This window comes from Carcharhinus amblyrhynchos, chromosome 14, assembly GCF_965287045.1.
Source record: "Carcharhinus amblyrhynchos chromosome 14, sCarAmb.v2.hapA, whole genome shotgun sequence".
Lineage (NCBI taxonomy): Eukaryota > Metazoa > Chordata > Chondrichthyes > Carcharhiniformes > Carcharhinidae > Carcharhinus > Carcharhinus amblyrhynchos.
In genome coordinates this window covers 19,333,055-19,355,434 of record NC_137337.1, presented here as the reverse complement: position 1 = coordinate 19,355,434, position 22,380 = coordinate 19,333,055, and the positions used below count along the sequence as shown (strand labels likewise).

Below are 22,380 nucleotides of genomic sequence, written 5' to 3'. Positions count from 1 at the left end.
AAGCAGTCTGTGCTATTTTGCCACGTCAAAACTGAAACTCTTAGCACAAATTTATCACATCAATTACAATTTTGCATCAAACTTAAATTCAAAACCAGTTTTATTTATTTTAACATGAATTATTTATTTTGTTCACCCAGCCTAAATACGACAATTTTAACATCAACATGACTTTTGAAGTTAATTTTATATTCTACATTAGATTTTAAAACTTAATGCATTATCTATAAAAATTAAACTGGAGATCTGTTTTTTCAAAAAAACACACGTACCTGGATGTATTTTTTGTTATAAGATCTCTCATTCCAAATCTAGGAACACAAATGCAAATAAATTTCATTTTTATCCATAATTATCATTCAAAGTCAAAACGACAGATGTTCTTAAAAACAATCCGGTATCAAGTTTACTGTAAGGAGAAACAACATTTGTTCAGATTTGCAGACAAAACTAAAAGCATCAATGATTACGTACAATCCTGCAAACCAAAACAAAACATGCCGGATATTTTTCATTACACAATTAAAAAGGAGATTCTTTGTTATATGCGCATTTTACTAGGAAGACAGTATGGCATGCAATGTCAAGTCTCTTCCAATCAGAGCTGAACTAGTAATCCAAAGACCCAGAGTAATGCGCTGGGAATCCCAGCGCACTACATGATGAAATTTAAATTGAATTAAAAATCTGGAGCCAGCATCAGAAGGTGCAAAGACTCCAGAATAAAATGATAAATGGACAGTTTAAGTAGCAATCAGCATTGGATGCACTGTTTCCAACACTGACTGGAAAGTCTGGGACAACGTAATGTAAGAAATGTAGCAGCCAATTTATCCACAGCAAGCTCCCACAAATAGCAATTGATAATGGCCAGAATCTGTTTTCCTTGATGCTGATTGAGCAATAAATATTGCCTAGGACAGAGCATGATTCCCCTGTTCAATGTGTGGGTTAGGTGGTTTGGCCATGTTAAATTGCCTCTTAGTGTCCAAAGATTTGGAGGTTATATGGATTAGCCATGGTATATGTGCAGGGTTATGGGGACTGGCCAAATGGCCTCTTTCTCCATTGTAAGGATTCTATGGGTCTATGGAAATAGTACCATGGGGTATTATACATCCATCTAAGAGAGTGGATGGGGCTTTGGTTTTTAGCATCTCATCCGAAGGGTGGTACCTCCAACAGTGCAACACGCCTTCAATATTGCACTGCAGTTATATCAGTGGCAAGCTTCAAAATTGCACTTCCAATGCCCAACTGTGATTACTTGCATATAAAAGGAAAATCAACAGTCCTAATGTGTACCCTTGGGGGATTCCAAATCACTTTGATCTGAGAGATATTACTTCATCTCTGTTGTCTTAATCAATTATGCACCCAATTTACCACTGACACTTTAATGACATCTGGTTCCATTATCTGACAAATTTGTTAAGTTGCACTTTATCAAGTGCCTTTTGAAAGTTCATATATATGCACAGCACTACTGCACTCCATCAATTCTCTATCTTAACCACATGACCTATGATTTCATCATTACTAACAGTTTTTGAATGAAATATTAAGTATAAACTCCATTAGCTGATAATGGAGGCCCATGAACTACGTAAATTATTTTGGTTTTCAATAAGATTAACTATGTCTTTTATATTCCTTGTGGTTTCATGATGTACCAAATAAAAACTGATAATCACTGATTTTTATTTGAATTTACCCCAGAGTTTTGGTGCTCAATATCACCACCCATCCCCCAACCATGGTGCAGAAATAGATTTTGTTTAAAATCTAAGTTTAACAATTATTAACTGCATCTTATATCCATCTGTTTGGTTCATATTTCAAAGTGGCTCACAGGAACTTTGAATTACAACAATGACAGCAACTTATATTTAAGTAAAGTCTGTAATGTAATAAAATGCTCCAAGGCAATTCACAGGAGCATTGTAACACCAGGTAGGATACCAACTAAGGGAGGATTTATTAGGATAGATGACTGAAAGCTTGCTCAAAGAAATAGGTTCTAAGAAGTGACTTAAAAGAGGGCAGCAAAGTAGAGAGGCAGAGATGTGTAGGTAGGGGATTCCAGAGCTTGGTGGATGGGAAATTGAAGATGTGGCTAATGACGGGAGAGCGATTAAAATTAGGGATGTACAAAAGTAAAGAGGCAGATGAGAATGGGTATCTCAAGAGTTGTTGTGTTGGAGCAAATTACAGAAAAAAAAAAGAGGGGTGAACCCATGGAGGGTTTAAAAGAATGAGAATTTTAAAATCAAGGCAATGCCTATGTGGGAGTCAGCGTAGGTCAACGAACACTGCTGATAGGGAAATGGGATGTGGTGCGAGTTATGATACTGTGATACTGGAGGCAGAGTTGTGCGTGACCTCAAGTTCATGAGGAATGTGGTAGAGCAACCAGGAGTATGCTGGATAGTCAAACACAGAGATAACAAAGGTATGAATGAGGGTTTCAGCAGCAGATGAGTTAAAACAGGGCAACACGGTGGCACAGTGGTTAGCTTGCTGCCTCACAACACCAGGGACCAGGGTTCAACTCCAGCCTTGGGTCACTGTCTGTATGGAGTTTGCACATTCTCCCCGTGTCTACCTGTGCTTCCTCCGGGTGCTCCAGTTTCCTCGCACACTTGAAGATGTGCGAGTTAGGTGAATTGACCATGCTAAATTGCCCCTTTGTGTAAGGGGTCCTAGGAGGATAAATATGGGGGATTACGGTGATAAGATCTGGGTGGGATTGTTGTCAGCACAGGCCCGACGTGCCAAACGGCCCCCTTCTACACTGTAGATTCTATGAAGTCGGGCAATGTTACAGAAGTGGAAATACTTAGTGATGGTAGAAATATGAAAGTAGAAGCTCATCTCAGGGTCAAATGTGACACAAAGGGTTGCAGGCTATCTTAATCTCAGACTGTTGCAGAAGGAGAGGTGAAGCCTGTAGTTAAGGAATGGAATTTGATGCAGAACATTAAAAACAATAGCTTCAGTCTTCACAATATTTAACTGGAAGAAATTTCTGCTATTCAGTACCATTTTTCCATTATTTCATGGGGTGTGGATATCACTGGCAGAGTCTGCATTGTTGCCCATCCCAATTTGACCTTGAACTGAACACTTGAGGGGTCAATTAAGAATCAACCACATTGCTGTGGTTCTGGAGTCACATGCAAGTCGAACTGGTTAAGGACAGCAGGTTTCCTTCCCTGAAGGACAATAGTGAACCAGATGGGTTTTGAAACAATTAGTGATAGTTATCACGATCACCATTAGTAAGACTAGCTTTACACAAACTGTATCTTTGTCACAGTCACAAAGGATGTAATTTGTGACCTGTATAAGAACTGCTTCCAGTGCTGTCGTAACTGAATTGGAGGAACACATTCAATGACTTTGAAAAGGAAAGGGAGTTTGGAAATGCAACAGTAGTTTGCAATAATGGTGGGGGTCAAAGGCTGTTTTTTTGAGGAGAGAAGTGATGATGGCATATCTAAAGTAGAGAGGAGCAATACCTGAACAATATCTGCTAACCTGGAACAAGAGAAGTTGGGTGATCCTAAGTGGGAACAAGTTCAAGTGGTCGTTCTTGTGGACAAGTTGAACTCAGGGAAAGGCATGAGAGGAAATATGAAAAAAACTAGAAAGAAAGGTGAGTTCAGGGTTAGGATGGAGTTGGGAAAGCAGGGTGTATTACAGAAGTCTAGTCAGGTGGGAGAGACATGACTGGATGGTCTTGACCTTAATGACAAAGAAGCCCATGACTTTCTTACTCTTGCTGTTCACAATGAAGTTGGAAAGGTCAGGAAAGATTTCGGTATTCCAACAGCTATATCCATAACAGATTGAAATTTCAACAATGTTCAGTAACACAAGTCAAAAGACGTTGTTTTATGAAATATTTCTACTAACCCCAACATAATCAATATCAAGATTATGATAGACTTTGGCACCATGAATCCATGAAGCAACATAGTAGGCTGTTTTGTCTGGACAGGTATAAGGCCAATTGTCCCCACAACCAATCCAACCAGGAAAAGCCCAGGGTAACCCTGACAAGAAAATAAACATTCACTAAAAAAAAATGCAGTTTATAATTAAAGCGATATTAAAAGACTTTCAAGTTAATTTTGGTTGAGTTAAAGTTATAGAATTTCTCTGGAATGTCGTGATATGTTTTAATAAAGCTCCAACAGGGGCCTCAATTGAACGTATGTTCTTCATGCTTCAGTTTAGTTGGCAACAGACTATACCCTATCCTTGCCTATCAACTTTCAGTAACTATCATGAAATATTCTTTGGTAATGGAATTCAATTTAACCATCTGCCTTATCCCCACCCAGGTGTCCTGAGGTAAACTGCAAAACCGACAACATCGTTGTGGTTGCAGCCAGCTAATTTACCCTAAAGCATGGAACCAAAGAGATCCTTGTTTTTTTTTGTGACTCAGTACCTCAGCACCAAAAGGGGTCACTGTGTATGTCTGATGAAAACAATCAGAAAGGTTACTCACTAACTTCACAGAATCAAATATTCATAGAAACTCTACAGTGCAGAAAGAAGCCATTTGGTCCATATAGTCTGGACTGACCACAATCCCACCCAGGCCCTACCTCCATATCTACCCACTTATCCCTCTAACCTACGCATCTCAGGGATCTAAGGGGCAATTTTTTTAGAATGGCCAATCAACCTAACCTGCATATCTTTGGACTGTGGAGGAAACTGGAGCACCCGGAGGAAACCCATGCAGACACGAGAAGAATGTGCAAACTCCACACAGATAGTGACCCAAGCCGGGAATCGAACCCAGGTCTCTGGAGCTGTGAAGCAGCAGTGTTAACCACTATGCTACTGTGCCACCCTCTACTCACTGAGAGACGATTGCTTTTATGGTGCCTAAGTGCCTGTGTTTAGCATAACAAATGACAACTGAACTGTTAAAAACACAAAAAAAAACATTTTGTTTTTGCACTGCTTGAATTTTTTCAGCAGTGAGGAAGGAACAATAAGGTGTACTTTATAGTGAAAGTATTCTGGCAATATATCTTGCCTCCTTTTATGAATTCACTCATAATGTATATATCAAAAAAAGTGTATTACATAAATAATGCTGCATTTCTATTGAATATTGTCTTTCCATCACTCTTGTAGTTACAGCTCACTGACCAGTTTCCTTATAAACCTTTAGAATCATAGAATTCCTACAGTGCAGGATGTGGCCATTTGGCCCACTGAGTCTGACAAACCACAATCCCACCCAGGCCCTATCCCCATAGCCCTATGCATTTACCCTAGCTAGGTCCCTGAACATTAAGGGACAATTTAGCATGACCAATCCACCTAATCCGCACATCTTTGAACTGTGGGAGGAAATCGGAGCACTGGAGAAAACCCACGCAGACACGGGAAGAATGTGCAAACTCCACAGTGACCCAAGTCGGGAATCGAACCTGGGTCCCTGGCGCTGTGAGATAGCAGCGCTAACTACTGTGCCACCCTTTACTGAATGTCCTTTACACTTCAGAAAATATGTTTTCTAATTTCGCTGAATGGAAGGGAAATGGGCACTCCAATACCTTTTGAATTCTCGTCAAAGTAGAAAGCATCCAAAAGCAATAATTTTTTTTTACCCAAAGTGTTAATTCCTAGTAGAAAGTCTTTGGCGGGATTTTTTCTGTTGCCCAGATCGTGGGGTCCTGTTGAAAGTCAGTGGACTTTTGGCTGGGCTGCTGATTTCCCCTAGCGGGTCCCACCACAACAGGGCAGAAAATGCCCTCCTGTATTACAGATATGAAAAAGGAGGAGCTGAAAAAGGTAATATCCTGTAACTTAAGATTTAAATAACTTATTCTCCTGTTCAGTCAAAATCATTTGGGATATTAACATTGGCCTTAGTGTTACTGGGTTAGGAAGAGTGGAAATAAATGACAACATGAACAGAATTGCCAATGGGTATCGAACAGTCTTTGCTCGAAGACGCATGGTAGTTCAGAAATGGACTTAGTCAAAATGACTCACTAATAAATAGCCTACCAACACCTATTTAGTCTAGGTTCCTACAGAAAGAACTGCCACATGGGCTTTGAAAGACTGTTGGCCCTCATACCTACACAGAAAGAGAGAAAAATGATTACACTGATTTTAGAACAAGAAGGGATAAACAGCTGAAGAGTAAAATGGTTAAACAAATACCTATTAATTTAATATTAGGATTCCTTTTCTTTGCTTCTTTCATCAGCCACCATTCATATCCACGGAAATAATTTTCATCATTTTCATAGTGCATGTGTGAAGGTTCTGTCCCATCTATTAAGAAAATTATAAACTCACACAAATATCAGTTAATACATTAACTCAGCAGTCTTACTTAACAAGGTGCTGAAAACAGATGGGAACCATAAATATGACTGATGGAAACAATTAGGTTCAATGACAGCCCCTAAAATGACCCTTGACGAAAGACAGGGTGCATGATAATGACAGAGAAATCATAGCCTCCCAGCTAAATGAAACTTGTTAAAACTGATCAGTAAGGGATGCAAAGGTAATCATTGGTTTCTCTTCACCACCACTAACTATACTGCTCTCTTCCCCTGTCACCTCTAACGTCACTTCTGACAGTAAGTGTGAGGACTTAGTGGACTTCCTTGTTGCAAAGATCAAGACCATCCTATCTGCTCTCTCCATTGCTTTTCTTACATTCCCCAAAAAGTCCCTGAAGTCCTAGCCCTGAATTCATGTTTTTCCTCGACGCTATTTCACACCTCCTGCAAATCTCTCTCCAACTTCAACTCATCCAGAAGACCCATCTCCTGCTCCCCTAATTCTATTCTAACTAAACTGTTGACCACTCATCCTTCCTTTATGTGACAAAACCACCATGAAGGAAAGTGATCTCTTTCCATGGCCAATAATCTGCATCAACCCTATAATTTCTATTAACATTAACATACCCATCACGTATCAATAGCTTCTCTCGCCTCCCCATTTTGCTCCTCTTTCTTGCTCACTGACTTCTCCACATCCTTCTCTTTCCGATTTGGCTCTTCCCTTGCTACATCCTTCCATCTGTCTCCTTTCTCCCTCTAACTTCTACACTAATTCAATTATTTCCTACATTTGACCTAAATTCTGCCAATCTGGTCTTGATTACCAAAGTGCAATGTCATAATAGATCGATGAGTATTGCAAAAATTGGATAGACAACAACCAAACATAAGATCTTACGAACACTTCTATATTTAGTTTATATATAAAGATTTAACAATGGAAGTTAAAACACCTTGGGAATTCTTCACAATGATCTTTCTAATCAATGAATTTCGAAGTTTTGACATTGAGAAAAAAAGACTTCCTACCTGTTGTTTGTGCATCACCACCGATCTCCACTTTCAAAATATGCAAAGAGGCACCGAAGTTTGGCTGACAACAGAAGGGAGATTATATCAACAAGTGATGGTGATTACCTTACTAAATGCCACATGTTGGGCAAGAACAGAAATATTCATTTCATTCACTATTCTCATTTTTCATTAATTAATGAAGGTTGCTGCAAACAACTTGCATTTAGATTGCCTTTAATATGTAAAATGCTTTATAACTGGAAACACACAACAAGCAGTGGTGAAGACATTATTAGTGACTTCAGGTGGGCTATTAAAAGGTTTTAAAAGGAGGCAAGCGAAGTGAAGAAATTAGGGGAAAGTACTACTCCATAAGTACAAAGGCACCAGTAGCTACCAGATTAATTTCTTAGTAGTAAAAACTATTTCTCCAAAGCCAAAATGAAAAAGAAAACATACACAAGTGATTCATACATTTTGCATTACTTTCAATCAAAAGCAGTTAACAAAAGCCCCTACATGAAAACTCCAATATGCAGGATCGCATGCAGTGGAGCTAATCGTCACTTTTATGCCATTAAAGCGAATCTAAATCTAAAGGGAGTTCCGATCACAATGAGGCACAGAAAAGGCCTCATGGGAAGAGAGAGGAGGCATACTGAATAAAGATATTTGCTGACATACATAAACTTCCTCATTTTTTAGTGAGTTGCCATTTAAGCCAAGGAAACTGGTTTGAGGAACTGGTTTCTGTGACCATCAGTTCCCATTTGGTTTTGCAGTAAAATTCTTCTCATTTCACACATATGCAATAGTACTTGAAGTCACTTTCTACAACAACAAATGGACACCCTGGAATCCTAAACTATTCAATTATGACTTCACAATTCTAGACCATTTGTGACAGTCCCAAAAACCCCCTCATGGTGGAAGGAAATGGAAGATTTTAGGACAGCAACATTGGAGTTTATTTGTCTGTAAATGTTGTCATCAAAAAGTACCAAAAGTAAAAGTACAGGCAGCACAGTGGCACAGTGGTTAGCACTGCTGCCTCACAGCGCCAGGGGCCTGGGTTCGGTTCCAGGCTTGGGTCACTGTCTGTGTGAAGTCTGCGCGTTCACCCCATGTCTGCGTGGGTTTCCTTCGGATACTCCGGTTTCCTCCCACATTCGGAAAGACACGCTGGTCTGGTGCATTGGCCACGCTAAATTCTCCCTCAGTGTACCCGAACAGGCACCGGAGTGTGGCGACTCGGCGATTTGTACAGTGACTTCATTGCAGTGTTAATGTAAGTCTACTTGTGACACTAATAAATAAACATTAAACTTTATCTCTTAGATCTGTATAAAAGATGGGTTAATGGGTTGGTCAAACCACATTTCCACCACTGCAACTTACAGGCAAAGCAAAGTTTGCTACTGTTTGGAGCTGTTGATAAACTAAAGGGAAATAAATTGTCTGCCAATCAAATAAGCTGAGTCAGACGGAAGCACCTAATATCCTGGTTTTAGTGATTGATTTCTTTAGAGCCACTTGCTCCTACGTACAACTGATACCGGGAGAAATTTAACCATCAAGTATTGATGCACGAATGGAAAGTTCAGTTTTATTTGTTTCAATCATTCAAAATAATCAAGTCATTGTTAACAGTTTATTACAAGAAGTATGCATGTTACATCAATATGCAAGGTCATTGGTTCGCTATCTTTATAGCAAAATTAAAAGAATTTACAAAGGAAATAAAACAGAATCACATGTGATAACTCTGAATTTTACTTATAGTATACCAATAACTTGCCTAAATAGATTAGTGGCTATGCTCACATATATGCTCCATTATCATACATTTCAAATCTTATTGATTTCTACCCCCAAGTTATAAAGACTTCAAAAAGGGTGAAACTTTCTAGCCAAATATCAATGTAAATATCATTTTAATTTCTTGATTTCTAACATGCTGAGCTATCTTACAACTGACACAACAGCAACAATTGATTTGAAAGCACTAATATATAAACACACAAATGCTCATAGTATACGCAATCATAGAATCCCTGCAGTAAAGAAAGAGGCCATTCATTCCATCGCGTCTGCAATGACTCTGACAGAGTACTGTACCCAGGCCATCTCCCCTGCCCAAACCCCATAACCCTGTGCAGTATCCATGGCTAATCCATCTAACCTAAACATCTTTGGGCACCAAAGGGCAATTTAGCACGGTCAATCCACCTAACCTGCACATCTTTGGAGTGTGGGAGGAAACCTCAGCACCTGGAGGAAACTCCCGCAGACATGAGGAGAAGGTGCAAACTGCACACAGACAGTCACTTGAGGCTGGAACTATACCCAGGTCCCTGGCACTCTGAGGCAGCAGCACTAACCACTGTGCCGCTGCGCTGCAATGACAGCTCAAGACAAAAAAAAGATTTTAACACACAAAGTTACGATGCAATGCTCATTTCGGTGACATGCTTTAAGCATCCAAAACTCACCAGTTTACATTTTTTATGAGAGCAACTCAACTAACCTCCTGGATTACATTAAAGAATACCATGGGTTCGCAAAATACAGGCCCCTTTCAAAAGAACAGGGCACATATCGAGTACTGGGGCAGCCACCCTTTTTTTTTAACCAGAAGCCACTTAGCATGTGCTGCTAACAGTTGCTCCATCGTAGGTTTGAATCAAGCAGTATCTTGTTCAATTATTTCCAAAAGTCTGAAATGTCAAGGCCTCTGTTCACCCAGCCAGGAGAGATGTGTATGCACATACATACATCAATATACATAAGCAGAGCACTATAAGTGTACTGATCCATAGGTGAGACCCTTAATCAGATAGTTTGAAACTGCACTATAACACTATAGTTACACTCAGACAAAGCAAACAAAAGCAGTATAAATACCCAAAGAGAAAAACAATCAATAGGATGGCTACCCTTTTCTTAAGCACATCTTCACATTCCTGTTTTTGGGAAATAGTGGGGAAAGCAGTGAAAGGATTCCCAAACTGATTATCAGCCAGTTGAAATGCATTATGAACACTCGTGTCCAGCAAATCCTGGAGTTTGACTCCAACCTGGAGCTTCTGGTTCAGCGACAGGGGTGCTACCATTATGCCACAAGGCCTCCGAAGACTACCCTTAAACATTAAAATATTGGGAATATTGCTACGCCCTCAATGTCAACACTAATCCATTCAAATGTATTAATTTGCACATAATTTCTACCTTGAATAAGTAGTCCAAAATCTGGCTGCGATATGGCTCCGGATAGTTCACAAGAAGTCGGGAAGTTGCCTAAATAAAAGAATTGTGCAATACTCAATGAATATGCAAAATAAAAATTGCTGAACTGTACTGCAGATAATTTAATGTCCAGCTCAGTGCAATTAGAACACATTACAGCTCAGAATTATTACTCAATTATTAGTCAAAGCAAGCGATATCTGGGGTCATTTGTATCATGTCACTTGGATGTCGTTCTTAATAAAAAGTCCAAATGCAAGAGCTGTTGACAGCTGCTCTTCTAACATTTTGTACTTTAATTTCATATTTCCAGCATTTATATTCTGTGTACTTACATACCATTAGTTGAAGAGCTGTACCCAAATTGAAGCTTTTAGGTATTGTCAGGGTAAAAGTGGCAATGTCTTGCTGGGAATTAACACTCATATTTATCTCTCATGAGACTATCACTTGAAATAGGCTTTAATTCCCTGCAAAATCAATTATTGTCAGTTTTCAACAATGAAAACCAAATCCCATTATTTTTCCTGCCAAAAGGGACAATTTCACAGTTTCCCGCATTATTCTCAATTTGCCAGGTCTTTGTCCACTCATTCAACCTGTGTTCCTCATCATCTCCCTTGTTTTTGCTTCTCATCTTACAACCCAATCAATCTTTTTATAGTCAGCAAATCTGGCAACTATATCTTTAGTCTCTTCATCCAAGTCATTTGTATAAATTGTAAAAGGTTGATACCCCAGCACTGATCCCTGTGCCACTCATCACATCCAGCCAACTAAAACAAGGCCCATTTATGCCTTCCATCTGTTACTTTTTAGCTAGCCAATTTTCTTTCAAGCCAATATGTTACTCCCTATATTATGAGCTCTTGTTTTTCACAATAATTTTTGACGTGGCACACATCAAACGCTGGTCGGAAATCTAAGGATCTTTCATTCACAGCATATATCACCAACAAAGAATGCCAATAAATTGATTAAATATGATTGAAACAGGTAACTTATAACAAAATGGCTCAAATTTTGTAATGTGGAGATGCCGACATTGGACTGGGATAAACACAGTAAGAAGTCTCACAAAACCAGGTTAAAGTCCAACAGGTTTATTTGGTAGCAAACACCACTAGCTTTCGAAGCGCTGCTCCTTCGAGAGATGAGTGGGAGTTCTGATCACAAACAGGGCAAATAAGATACAAAGTCAATTTACATGAATGATGATTGGAATGCGAGTCTTTACAGCTAATCAAGTCTTAAAGGTACGGACTGTGAGTGGAGAGAGCTTTAAGCGCGGGTTAAAGAGATGTGTATTGTCTCCAGGCAGGGCAGTCAGTGAGATTTTGCAAGTTCAGGCAGGTCGTGGGGATTACAGACAGTGTGACATGAACCCAAGGTCCCGGTTGAGGCCGCCCTCATGAGTGCGGAACATGGCTATCAGTCTCTGGTCAGTGACTCTGTGCCTTCACGACACACAACAGCTCAGAGTCGCTGACCAGAGACTGATTTTTTTTTGTTTTTATTCCAATTCAATCCAATCAAGTCCAATTCAGAGTCTCAACAAGTTGAGACATTCCCGATCCAAGCTGGCAAGACAGAGCTCTCAGCTCCCGTCTTGGGCTTGATCAAGCTTGATTGGAGTAGGCACTGCACCTCCTCCAAGGCTTGATCTCATCTGCATCTTCGCCAAAAGGCCGAGATGCCGCTTTTAAAAACTACTTCAAACGAAACTGAAATGTAACCTAATGACTTCAAGCAAGCATGTCGATACTACACTTGATCTTGACCAGAGACTGATAGCCAAGTTCTGCACGCATAAGGACAGCCTCAACCGGGATCTTGGGTTCATGTTACACTATCTGTAACCCCCACAACTTGCCTGGACTTGCAAAATCTTACTAACTGTTCTATCTGGAGACAATACACATCTCTTTAACCTGTGCTTAAAGCTCTCTCCACTCTCACTGTCTGTACCTTTAAGACTTGATTAGTTGTAAAGACTTGCATTCCAAGCATTATTCATGTAAATTGAGTTTGTGTCTTTATATGCCCTGTTTGTAGTTAGAACTCCCACTCACCTGATGAAGGAGCAGTGCTCCGAAAGCTAGTGGCTTTTGCTACCAAATAAACCTGTTGGACTTTAACCTGGTGTTGTGAGACATTTTACTCAGATGTTGTAGCCAACAGTGCATGTCTGGTACTTGTCACTCAAACAAAGAACAGCACAGCATTGAGCAGACCCTTCAGCCCACCAAGCATGTGCCAACATAAGACAACTTTCTAAACTAAAGATCTTTTTGCCTCCACGTGGGCCATATCCCTCTACTCCCTGTCTATTCACTTATTCTCAAGATGCCTCTTAAACACTGCCACTGCATCTACTTCTCTTCTGGCAGCGCATTCCAAGCATTTACCATCCTCTGAACAAAAAACTTGCCTCTCAGTCTCCTTTAAACTTTCCTCTGTTACCTCAAACCTATGTGCCCCAATAGTTGACTTTCTCCCCTGGGAAAAAGACTCCCACTGTCCATGCCTCTCGTAATTGTGTAAATTTCTATGAAGTTGCCACAGTGCCCTCCCCACCGCCACCTCTGACATTCAAGTGAAAACTAACCAAGTTTATCCAATCTCTCCTCTTGTCCATTACCCTCCAAATCAGGCAATATTTTGGTTAACCTTTTCTGTACCCTCTCTGAAGTCTCCACATCTTTTTGTTAGTGTGGCGACCAGAACAGCATGCAGTATTCCAAATGTAGCTGAAGTAAAGTTCTACACAGCTGCAACATGACTTGCCAATTTTTATACACTATGCCCTGACTGATGAAGGCAAGCATGCCATATGCTTTCTTGACCACTTTCAGGGAACTGAGGGTGTAGATTCCCCTGTAGGTTAATGCTTCTAAGTGCTCTACCATTTACTGATACTTCCCTCCTGCGTAACACTTATATTTGCCCACAGAAGTCTGACAGTTCAAGCAGTACTACCACATTTTAAGAGGATCTGGGACCGATCGGATCAGGGCAGGCAGATTCTGCAACAATAAGGGTAACACTATTATTGTGGGCTCACCATTACTGTGGCCTTAAAAACTTTTCTGACATGCATACCACATGGCAAATACCACAAATCCACACCCTCGATGTGAATGCTAATTCCTGATGAGACAAAGCTTATGGACGGGCAGGTCTACAAAATCCTGATCTCTATGTTTAACTGCACAGACGCTGTGTAATTTTGTTTCTTAATAAAGGATGAGCACTGACAAGGGTCAGTGCTGCTCCCATCACAATCTACCCCAATGAGTTAGCATTGCAGTGGAGAGTTGAAACGTTTTCTCACTAGTTCTTATGGGCGACATAGTGGCACTGCTGTCTCACAGCACGAGGGACCCGGGTTTGATTCCCGGCTTGGGTCACTGTCTGTGCAGAGACTGCACGTTCTCCCCATGTCTGCGTGGGTTACCTCCAGGCACTCCAGTTTCCTCCCACACTCTAAAAAGACATGTTGGCTAGGTGCATTGGCCATGCTAAATTCTCCCTCAATGTACCCAAATAGGCACTGGAGTGAGGCCATTAGAGGATTTTCACCATAATTTCATAGCAGTTTTAATGTAAGCCTATAAGTGACAATAATAAATAAAGTTAAACTTTAAACGCTTCAGGCAATCATCAAATCCCTACAGGGCAGAAGGAGGCCATTCAGCCCATCAGGCCTGCACCAGCTTTTTGACATTTCATCCCACCCAGTAACCCCACATACGTCTGACAACATCTGTGGGGAAAGAAACAAGCTAAACCCCCTTGTGCAATTTTTTTCTTTAGGGAAATTGGCAAAAAGAATGAGGAACATATTTTACACAAATAATGTAGAGTTAAAGTTTATTTATTGGTGTCACAAGTGGGGTTACAATAACATTGCAATGAGGTTACTATGAAAATAGGAAGCAGTTTCATTGGAACTAGGAAGAGATGTGGGTTGACTTGAAAAGGGGGGGAATGGAGCCAATTAGGTGGGTCTATCAGAAGGCTAGCACAGGCTGGCCGGGGCGAATGGCCACCCGCGTAAGGATTCGGTCCCTCGGCCCCACCCAGACACACTTACCCCGCCGCCGCTCAGCCCGCCGATGCCGTCAAACTCCGAGCCCAGGCCTCCTGTGTCGTCCAGGAGGTAGACGGCGGCGTTTCCTGGGGGCGGCAGGTTGAGGCTGAGGCAGGCCCAGGACAGGAGACTGCAGAGGTGGAGCTGAGGCCGGGCCGCCTGCCGCTGCCGCTGCACTGGCCGCCCAGCTCGAGCCGCCGCCGCCGCCATGGTTACAGAACCCGGACCGGCCGCCAGTCAGCTGATCGCAGCCGTCACAATGGGCAGACAGGCACGTGGCCGGCAGCCGCTTCATTCATAAAGTAAACCTGGAACCCCAGTGGAGTAACGATGGTCAGCTCTGCAGTGCCACTCCTATCAGTGTTGCCGTTTCAACTCAACATCACGCCTGCTGCTCTCTCCCATCACCAACAGGGAAATCATAGAAACTCTACAGTACAGAAAGAGGCCATTCGGCCCATCGAGTCTGCACCTACCGCAATCCCACCGATATCCAACCCCCATATCCCTATATATATTTACCCACTAATCCATGCGTCTCAGAACACTGAAGGCAACTTTTAGCATGGCCAATTGTGGGAGGAAACCAGAGCACCTGGAGGAAACCCACGCAGACCACAAGGAGAATGTGCAAACTCCACACAGGCAGTGACCCAAGTCAGGAATGGAACCCAGGTCCCTGGAGCTGTGAAGCTTGAGTATTAACCACTGTACTACTGTGCCACCTACTGGGATAAGGTGAGCAGCCAATTAGGGTGGCGCAGTGGTTAGCACTGCTGCCTCACAGTACCAGGCACCAAGGTTCGATTCCTGACCTCGGGGTGACAGCCTGTGTGGAATTTGCAACTTCTCCCCGTGTCTGCATGGGTTTCCTCCGGGTGCTCCAATTTCCTCCCACAGCCCTAAGTGAAATGTGCAGATTAGATGGATCAAACATAGAACATTACAGTGCAGTACAGGCCCTTCAGCCCTCAATGTTGCGCCGAACTGTGAAACCAATCTAAAGCCCAGCTAACCTACAATATTCCAATATCATCCATATGTTTAACCAATGACCCTTAATGTTGGTGAGTCCACTACTGTTGCAGGCAGGGCATTCCATGCCCTTGCTACTCTCTAAGTAAAGAATCTACCCCTGACATCTGTCCTATATCTATCACATGCTAAATTGCCCCTTCATGTCGGGGCGATGAGCAACTTAAATTCTTGGGGTCACTGGGATAAGTGCCTGGTGCAACTGTGGTTGGTGCAGGCTCGATGGGTCAAATGGCCTCCTTCTGCACTCTAGGGGTTCCATGAATTGATCTTTTTCTACACCTTAGCTATGACAGTATCACTATGGGGCAAGGATTTCTGGCCAAGGATTTTGCCATCAAATAGGAAAATCCTGCCTGAAGTCAACCCCAGACTGCCCCTTGCCCACTCCGATTCCTATGGTGGGCAGAATGGGAAATTCACCCCCCCCCCCCATTCTACACCCACTCCTCTATCAACGGTATGCTTAAGTTTTAAGTTTGTTTACCTGTGTCACAGGTAGGCTTACACTAACTCTGAACAAAGTTACTGTGAAAATCCCCTAGTTGCTACACACCGGCGCCTGTTTGGGTACACTGAGAATTTAGCATGGCCAATGCACCTTACACCCTGAGACCTTTGAATGGACCTCCTTATATAAGTTGATCCTTCTCTATGCCCTAGCTATGACTGTAACACTACATCCTATACCCTCTCCTTTCTTTCTCTATCAATGATATGCTTAAGTTTTAAGTTTATTTATTAGTGTCATGAGTAGGATTACATTAACACTGCAGTAAAGTTACCGTGAAAATTCCCCAGTTGCCACACTCCCATGCCTGTTTGGGTACACCGAGGGAAAATTTAGCATGGCCAATCCACCTAACCAACATGTCTTTCGGACTGTGGGAGGAAACCAGAGCACATGGAGGAAACCCATATAGACATGGGGAGAACATACAGACTCCGCACAGACAGTGACCCAAGCTGAGAATCGAAGCCGGGTCCCTGGTGCTATGAGGCTGCAGTGCTAACCACTGTGCCACCATGCTGCTCCTATGCCCCATACTTTGTACAGTGCGCAAGAAATAGTATTTTTCACTGTATACTAATTTATGTGACAAATCAAATCTTACTAAGCAGTCATCGAATCCCCACAGTGCAGAATGAGACCATTCAGTCCATTAAATTCTGCACCAACTTTCCGACAGATCACCCCAACCAGCAGCCCCATATATTTCTGAAAGCGTCTGTGGAGAGACAGTAGAGTCAACATTTCAATTCAGGATGACCCTTCGTCCGAGCGTCAAAGCAAGCAAGCTATATGCTTTTTTGGCCATCTTATCACTTGTGTTGCCACTTTAAGGGAACTGTGGACCTGTACGCCTAGATCCCCCTGTATGTTAATACCTCTAAGGGTTCTGTCATTTACTGTACGCTTCCCTCCTGCATAATGCTTGCCCACAGAAACCAGACAGTCCAAGCAGCATTACGAACGTCTGATGAAGGGTCATCCTGACTTGTTACATTAACTCTATTCTATTTCCACAGATGCTGACAGATCTGCTGGGTTTCTTGAGCATTTTTTGTTTTGTTTCAGATTCCAGCATCCACAGTGTTTTGCCTTCAGCCCCACGTATTTGCCCCACTAATCTCTCTTGACCTTCACATCTTGGGACATTAAGGGACAATTTAGCACGACCAATCCACCTAACCTTGGTAAAGGAGGATGATTCTCCCACTCTGGCCGATAAACCCAATTATTTAATGTGCAGACCCTGCCGCATACAGCAGGGGGCAGATGGTTGAGCAAAGGTGGGCAGTTTGGAGATTTATGCGCTCTCTCCAATGACTTGATTTCCCCTCTTGCACATTCCCGATGAAGTCTCTGTTTTTGGTCCCTTCCCGAATGAGCCTTCTGCATTTCATTGGTCACAAGCCAGAGTCTCCCATGAATCGATGGGTTTGTTTGACCATTTGGGGGGGTGCTTTGAGGACATCCCTTTTATGCAGTCCTCCTGGGAAGCGCCTATTGTAAACAAGTTCCAAGTAGAACAAAAGTTTTGGATGTTTGGTGTTGGATCAATGAACAACATGTCCCACCCACAAGAACTGTTCTTAAGTGAGCATTGCCTTTATATTGAGCAAGTTTGCATTTGAGAGGATGCTGCTGTTGACCATCTTTCTTGCCATCAGATTTGGAAGATCTTATGCGTGGACTGTTGATGGTACTTCTCCAATGTCTTGAGGTATCTGAACTAAATTGTTCGTGTCTTTGAAGCATACAGAGGTGTGATGTTCCCTGCTGTCCAATAAACATGCCCTAGTTTCAAGTTTGGTACCTGGTCCTATTGGTAGGATTAACTTCAGATAATACATGACTCAAGAAGCCAGTGTTTCAATTTAAAGATGTCACTTTATTTAGACCTGCAGCTGCATTAAAAGGGTCATGGCTCTGAGATAGAGCAGCTAGACCTCTTCAATGAAATCTGACCTACACAATTCAAAATAAGCCAATCATAGGTTTTCTTATCAATTACTCCTGCCTTTCATTAGCTTTAAATCAATCATCTTTCAGTACACGTAAATCAACCATAATACCTGTCATATACCTTAGCCAATCACATCTTACCCTCTGGCATAATGGCATTTTATTAGTCCATAGAATTCGGAAGCTAACCTCTGTCTTGGCTAGTCCCACTTCCCGTGCTACCCAGTAACCTCAGATGCCAGCCCAAAATTCAGATGAAAGCTCTCATGGACTCCCTTAAAGGTTAATGCCAAAGCGGATTAACACATCACTCCATGTCTGGGCATGCATCCATCTTGTCTGGAGAATGAATAAACCCTATTCATGAAATATGATTAGGTGTTCTAAATGTTCTCTACATCCAACATTTTACTGATATATCTTGCATATTTTCAAGGTTTAAACATTCACTTGGAATATGGCTTCACTCTAACACTTTTTACCATGACACTTTGCAGCAAATGGCTCTTGATTAAAGTGAACAATATACCTTAAAATATATTAATACATTCAAAAGGTCAGCATATATGTTTTAAAATCATAATCACTTGTCTAAATCTCTTACTGTATCTCATATGTGTAAACTCATATGTGTTCTTATTAACTTATTTATTTGTTTTAAAAGTCATCTAACTAAATACTGGTGGTTTTGTCGGTGCCTTAATGTCTGATGGTTTAAAAATCTTACTAACCTATTAAGATTCGCCCACTTAGAGGTCCTCAAATAATTTTTTGCAGACAGAAAGAACAGGTGCACACATTGTGCCTGTTTCAGCTAAACAAAAGAAGATTTGTCTTTTCCATGAGGGCTTTCAATCTCCACATTTGAAGATCCTGCCTTGGCATGCTCTCCAAACATCGTTCCCAATTGGGAAGTTTTAAAAAAGGCCTACCCCACAAAATTTTCAGTCTCACCTTCCAAGATTCCTTCTCCCCGGATTTCCCCAATACACTAAACATTAGCTAATCAGCCCACTTCTAGGTCTATAGCCTTGCCAAGCAGAACACCACTTCTCCAAAGACATACATTTTCCCAAAGACCTTCCTTTCTTGTAGCTAGCTCTCTGTAGCGTTTCTTGGATCCTTTTACTCAACTTAACTGGGAGATCTGTCTGTCCCTGTCTTGTAGCACTCGTCGGCTGGCAGACTTTCCAAAATTGACCGCTTCAAGAAGAATTGTGCACTGACACCTGAACTGATGCGGTGACCTACCAAAACACTGCCAGAAGCTCCCACCCTTGTTACGAGACAGAACCAATGTAATAAGCATCAGAATGTTCTGTACATTGAACATTACAGTCTCCACAGACTACTGATGTATCATATGGAGACGCAAAGCTCAACGGATTTCATGACATATTAATGATTGAAACTTGGGAACATTTCAGCTCATTCATTACTCATTGCTACAGTGATGTCGCCACAGTGCGGCTTTGTTCTCATTAAATTGCTTTATTGTAATATCACTAGAGAGTGATTTTCTAATTTCAGTACATTGTACTATTGTGATCCCATTGCAGATTAGCTGCGATGTCTCTTACTGTTTGAATCAACCCCGCTCAGCTGCGACATTGACACTTTCTTTTGTCCCCAGGAGCTTGATAGTGCCATTCAAACAATATTAAACAGCATTTTTAATAGGATATAACCCAAGTCCCCACAGGTTAAAACCATTAAGTGAACTCCAGCAGCAGATTAACATTTACATTTCATCCAATGTGGATCCTGGGAGTAAAGGATTCAAGCACTCACATCTGCTCGTGGAGTAATGGGTCAGATGCAACACTGACTAAATGGTGCTTATAATGTATTGACTGTAGCCCCACTAGCCAGTAATTTCTCAATCAAAGTATAGGGGGAGGAATCAATCTCTAAGGGGAACATTATGTTGGAATAGATGACCCCTCTAAATCCCATTTGAATAGCTTATTTGATGTGTGTCATGTCACAGAAACTAATGTAAATAACATGATACCATGAATATACAGGCTGTACTTTATATACAAGTATATGTTAATGTTTTTCTTGAGAGTCTATACTGGTCTGATGAGTATATTCTTTAAGTACATTTATTGAAACATACTTCATTATTTGGATTGAAAGAACATGTATGAGATACTGGTGATTTGCAGCAGAGTTTAATCTGGGAAACTCAAATTTTCTCCATTTCCTAACTTCATTACATACTTGAATTTGACGTTGAAGAGTTTGCTCAACATTGTTCAGCTGGGAATATGGATCAAATTCCTGTTCGGATGAACAATCACTGATCTGAAATGTGATAACTTCATTTATCTCTCCACAGGTGCTGCCTGACCTGCTGAATACGTTCTAGTATTTCCTTATAATTTTTCCAAATGCCTGGTTTGCTCGGTTGTCCACTACTGCAGGATAACATGTTATAAGTCTGGAGGTCCTTTCATATGAAGATACAAAATAAGATACAAAAGTCTGAGGTCATGTGCCAACTGACTCAAGAACTGCTTCTTTCCGGCTGCCATCAGACTTTTGAATGGGTCTACCATATCGTAAGCTGATCTTTCTGTATGCCCTAGCCTAGATTGTAACATTACATTCTACACCCTCTCCTTTCCTCCTGCCCAATGTACTCTATGAACGGTATGCTTCATTTGTACAGCACGCAAGAAATAATACTTTTCACTGTATCCCAATACATGTGGTAATAATTAGCCAAACCAAATCAGATCAGATCAGAACAGATCAAATCAAAAAATTAAAATGAAGTATTGTGAAAGCATTATGGAAAAAATGTAAAGAATTTTAATTAAAATCGTTTGCCAGTGGATTATGTCTTTTTTTTGTTTATGTCCAATTCAATCGGATCAAAGTCCAATTCAAAATCTCCACAAGTGAGACATTCCAGCTCCAAGCTGACAAGACAGGCTCACCACTTCCTGTCTTGGAGCTGATCCAGATGATCCAAGCTGAATGGAGCAGGCATTGCACCTTCTCCACCTTGATCTTATTTGCATCTTAGCCAAAAGGCCTCGATGTCACTTTAAAAAATGTCTTCAAATGAAGCCTTAGTGTAACCTCATGACTTCAACCAAGTGCAGGATGCAGTCATGGATCCTTCTCATAATTACTGTATCTAAGATGTCACCTCTACCATATAGGAGTCATGCAGATGTGCTTATTTTGCATTGATTTTTAATCCATTAGCTGGGAACTTTGACTTGAACTTCAAAGAACAGACCTTTCAAACACCAGGTCGACAAGGATGACTAGAAATAGCAGCCAAAAATGGTTGGCCCAATTTGCAACAGTGCACATTTCATGTTCCACACCAGGTCTGCAAAGGACCCACCAGAGACAATAAACTTCCAGGCAATGCAAAGAACCCTATCTTCTGTGTCATTAACAAGGCATTAAGCCAAGCACCGAGGTTCAGTTGTTGGAGAGAGGACATTAACTTGAACAACTTGAGCCATGAAACAACAGCAAAGCTAGCTTTACTGACATGAGCTACTACGCTTGGAATACACAAACTATAAACTTACTTGGATTCTTCCCTTCTGACAGTGGAAAGAGCAACAAACCTCTTTTTAATGTCAGAAAGACACATTTTGTTGAGAGTTGAAGTTGAGATGCTGTAGTATTGAGGACACACAGTGGAAGCTGTTGAGCCCAGTCTCCCAGCAAGCTTTGAGGCCTGTTTGCTGATCACGATCATCCAAAGGCTGTGAACAGAGAGCTTTTAATGGGTGGCATGGTGGTACAGTGGTTAGCACTGCTGCCCCACAGATCCAGGGACCTGGGTTCGATTCCTGGATTGGGTCACTGTCTATGTGGACTTTGCACTTTCTTCCTGTGTCTGTGCGGGTTTCCTCCGGGTGCTTCAGTTTTCTCCCACAGTCCAAAAGATGTGCTGGTTAGGTGCATAGGCCATGCTAAATTCTCCCTTAGTGTACCTGAACAGGCGCTGGAGTGTGACAACTAGGGAATTTTCACAGTAACATCATTGCAGTGTTAATGTAAGCCCACCTGTAATACTAATAAATAAACTTTAAGCAGAAATTCTGCTCAACATAAGAACATAAGAAATAGGAGCAGGAATAGGCCATCTAGCCCTTCGAGCCTGCCCCGCCATTCAATAAGATCATGGCTGATCTGTCGTGGCTCAG

The 22,380-nt window shown here is 41.5% G+C and overlaps 1 protein-coding gene across 3 annotated transcripts in view; it reads right to left on the bottom strand.

The window, feature by feature from the left end:
- Positions 1-15,314, bottom strand: part of galcb (galactosylceramidase b) — a 61,891-nt gene extending 46,577 nt beyond the window's left edge. The window contains exons 1-6 of one of the 3 annotated variants that reach the window (XM_080202341.1): positions 15,214-15,314; positions 10,581-10,649; positions 7,368-7,431; positions 6,202-6,315; positions 3,919-4,058; positions 273-311 (exon numbers count right to left, since the gene is read on the bottom strand). In XM_080202341.1, coding sequence (XP_080058467.1) covers positions 273-311; positions 3,919-4,058; positions 6,202-6,295 — 273 coding nt within the window. In that variant the 5' untranslated portion in view covers positions 6,296-6,315; positions 7,368-7,431; positions 10,581-10,649; positions 15,214-15,314. Of the gene's footprint in view, positions 1-272; positions 312-3,918; positions 4,059-6,201; positions 6,316-7,367; positions 7,432-10,580; positions 10,650-14,694; positions 15,028-15,213 lie in introns of those variants that run through there. The other 2 variants (XM_080202340.1, XM_080202339.1) reach the window with 2 other exon arrangements.
- Between the last annotated feature and the right edge of the window lie 7,066 nt (positions 15,315-22,380).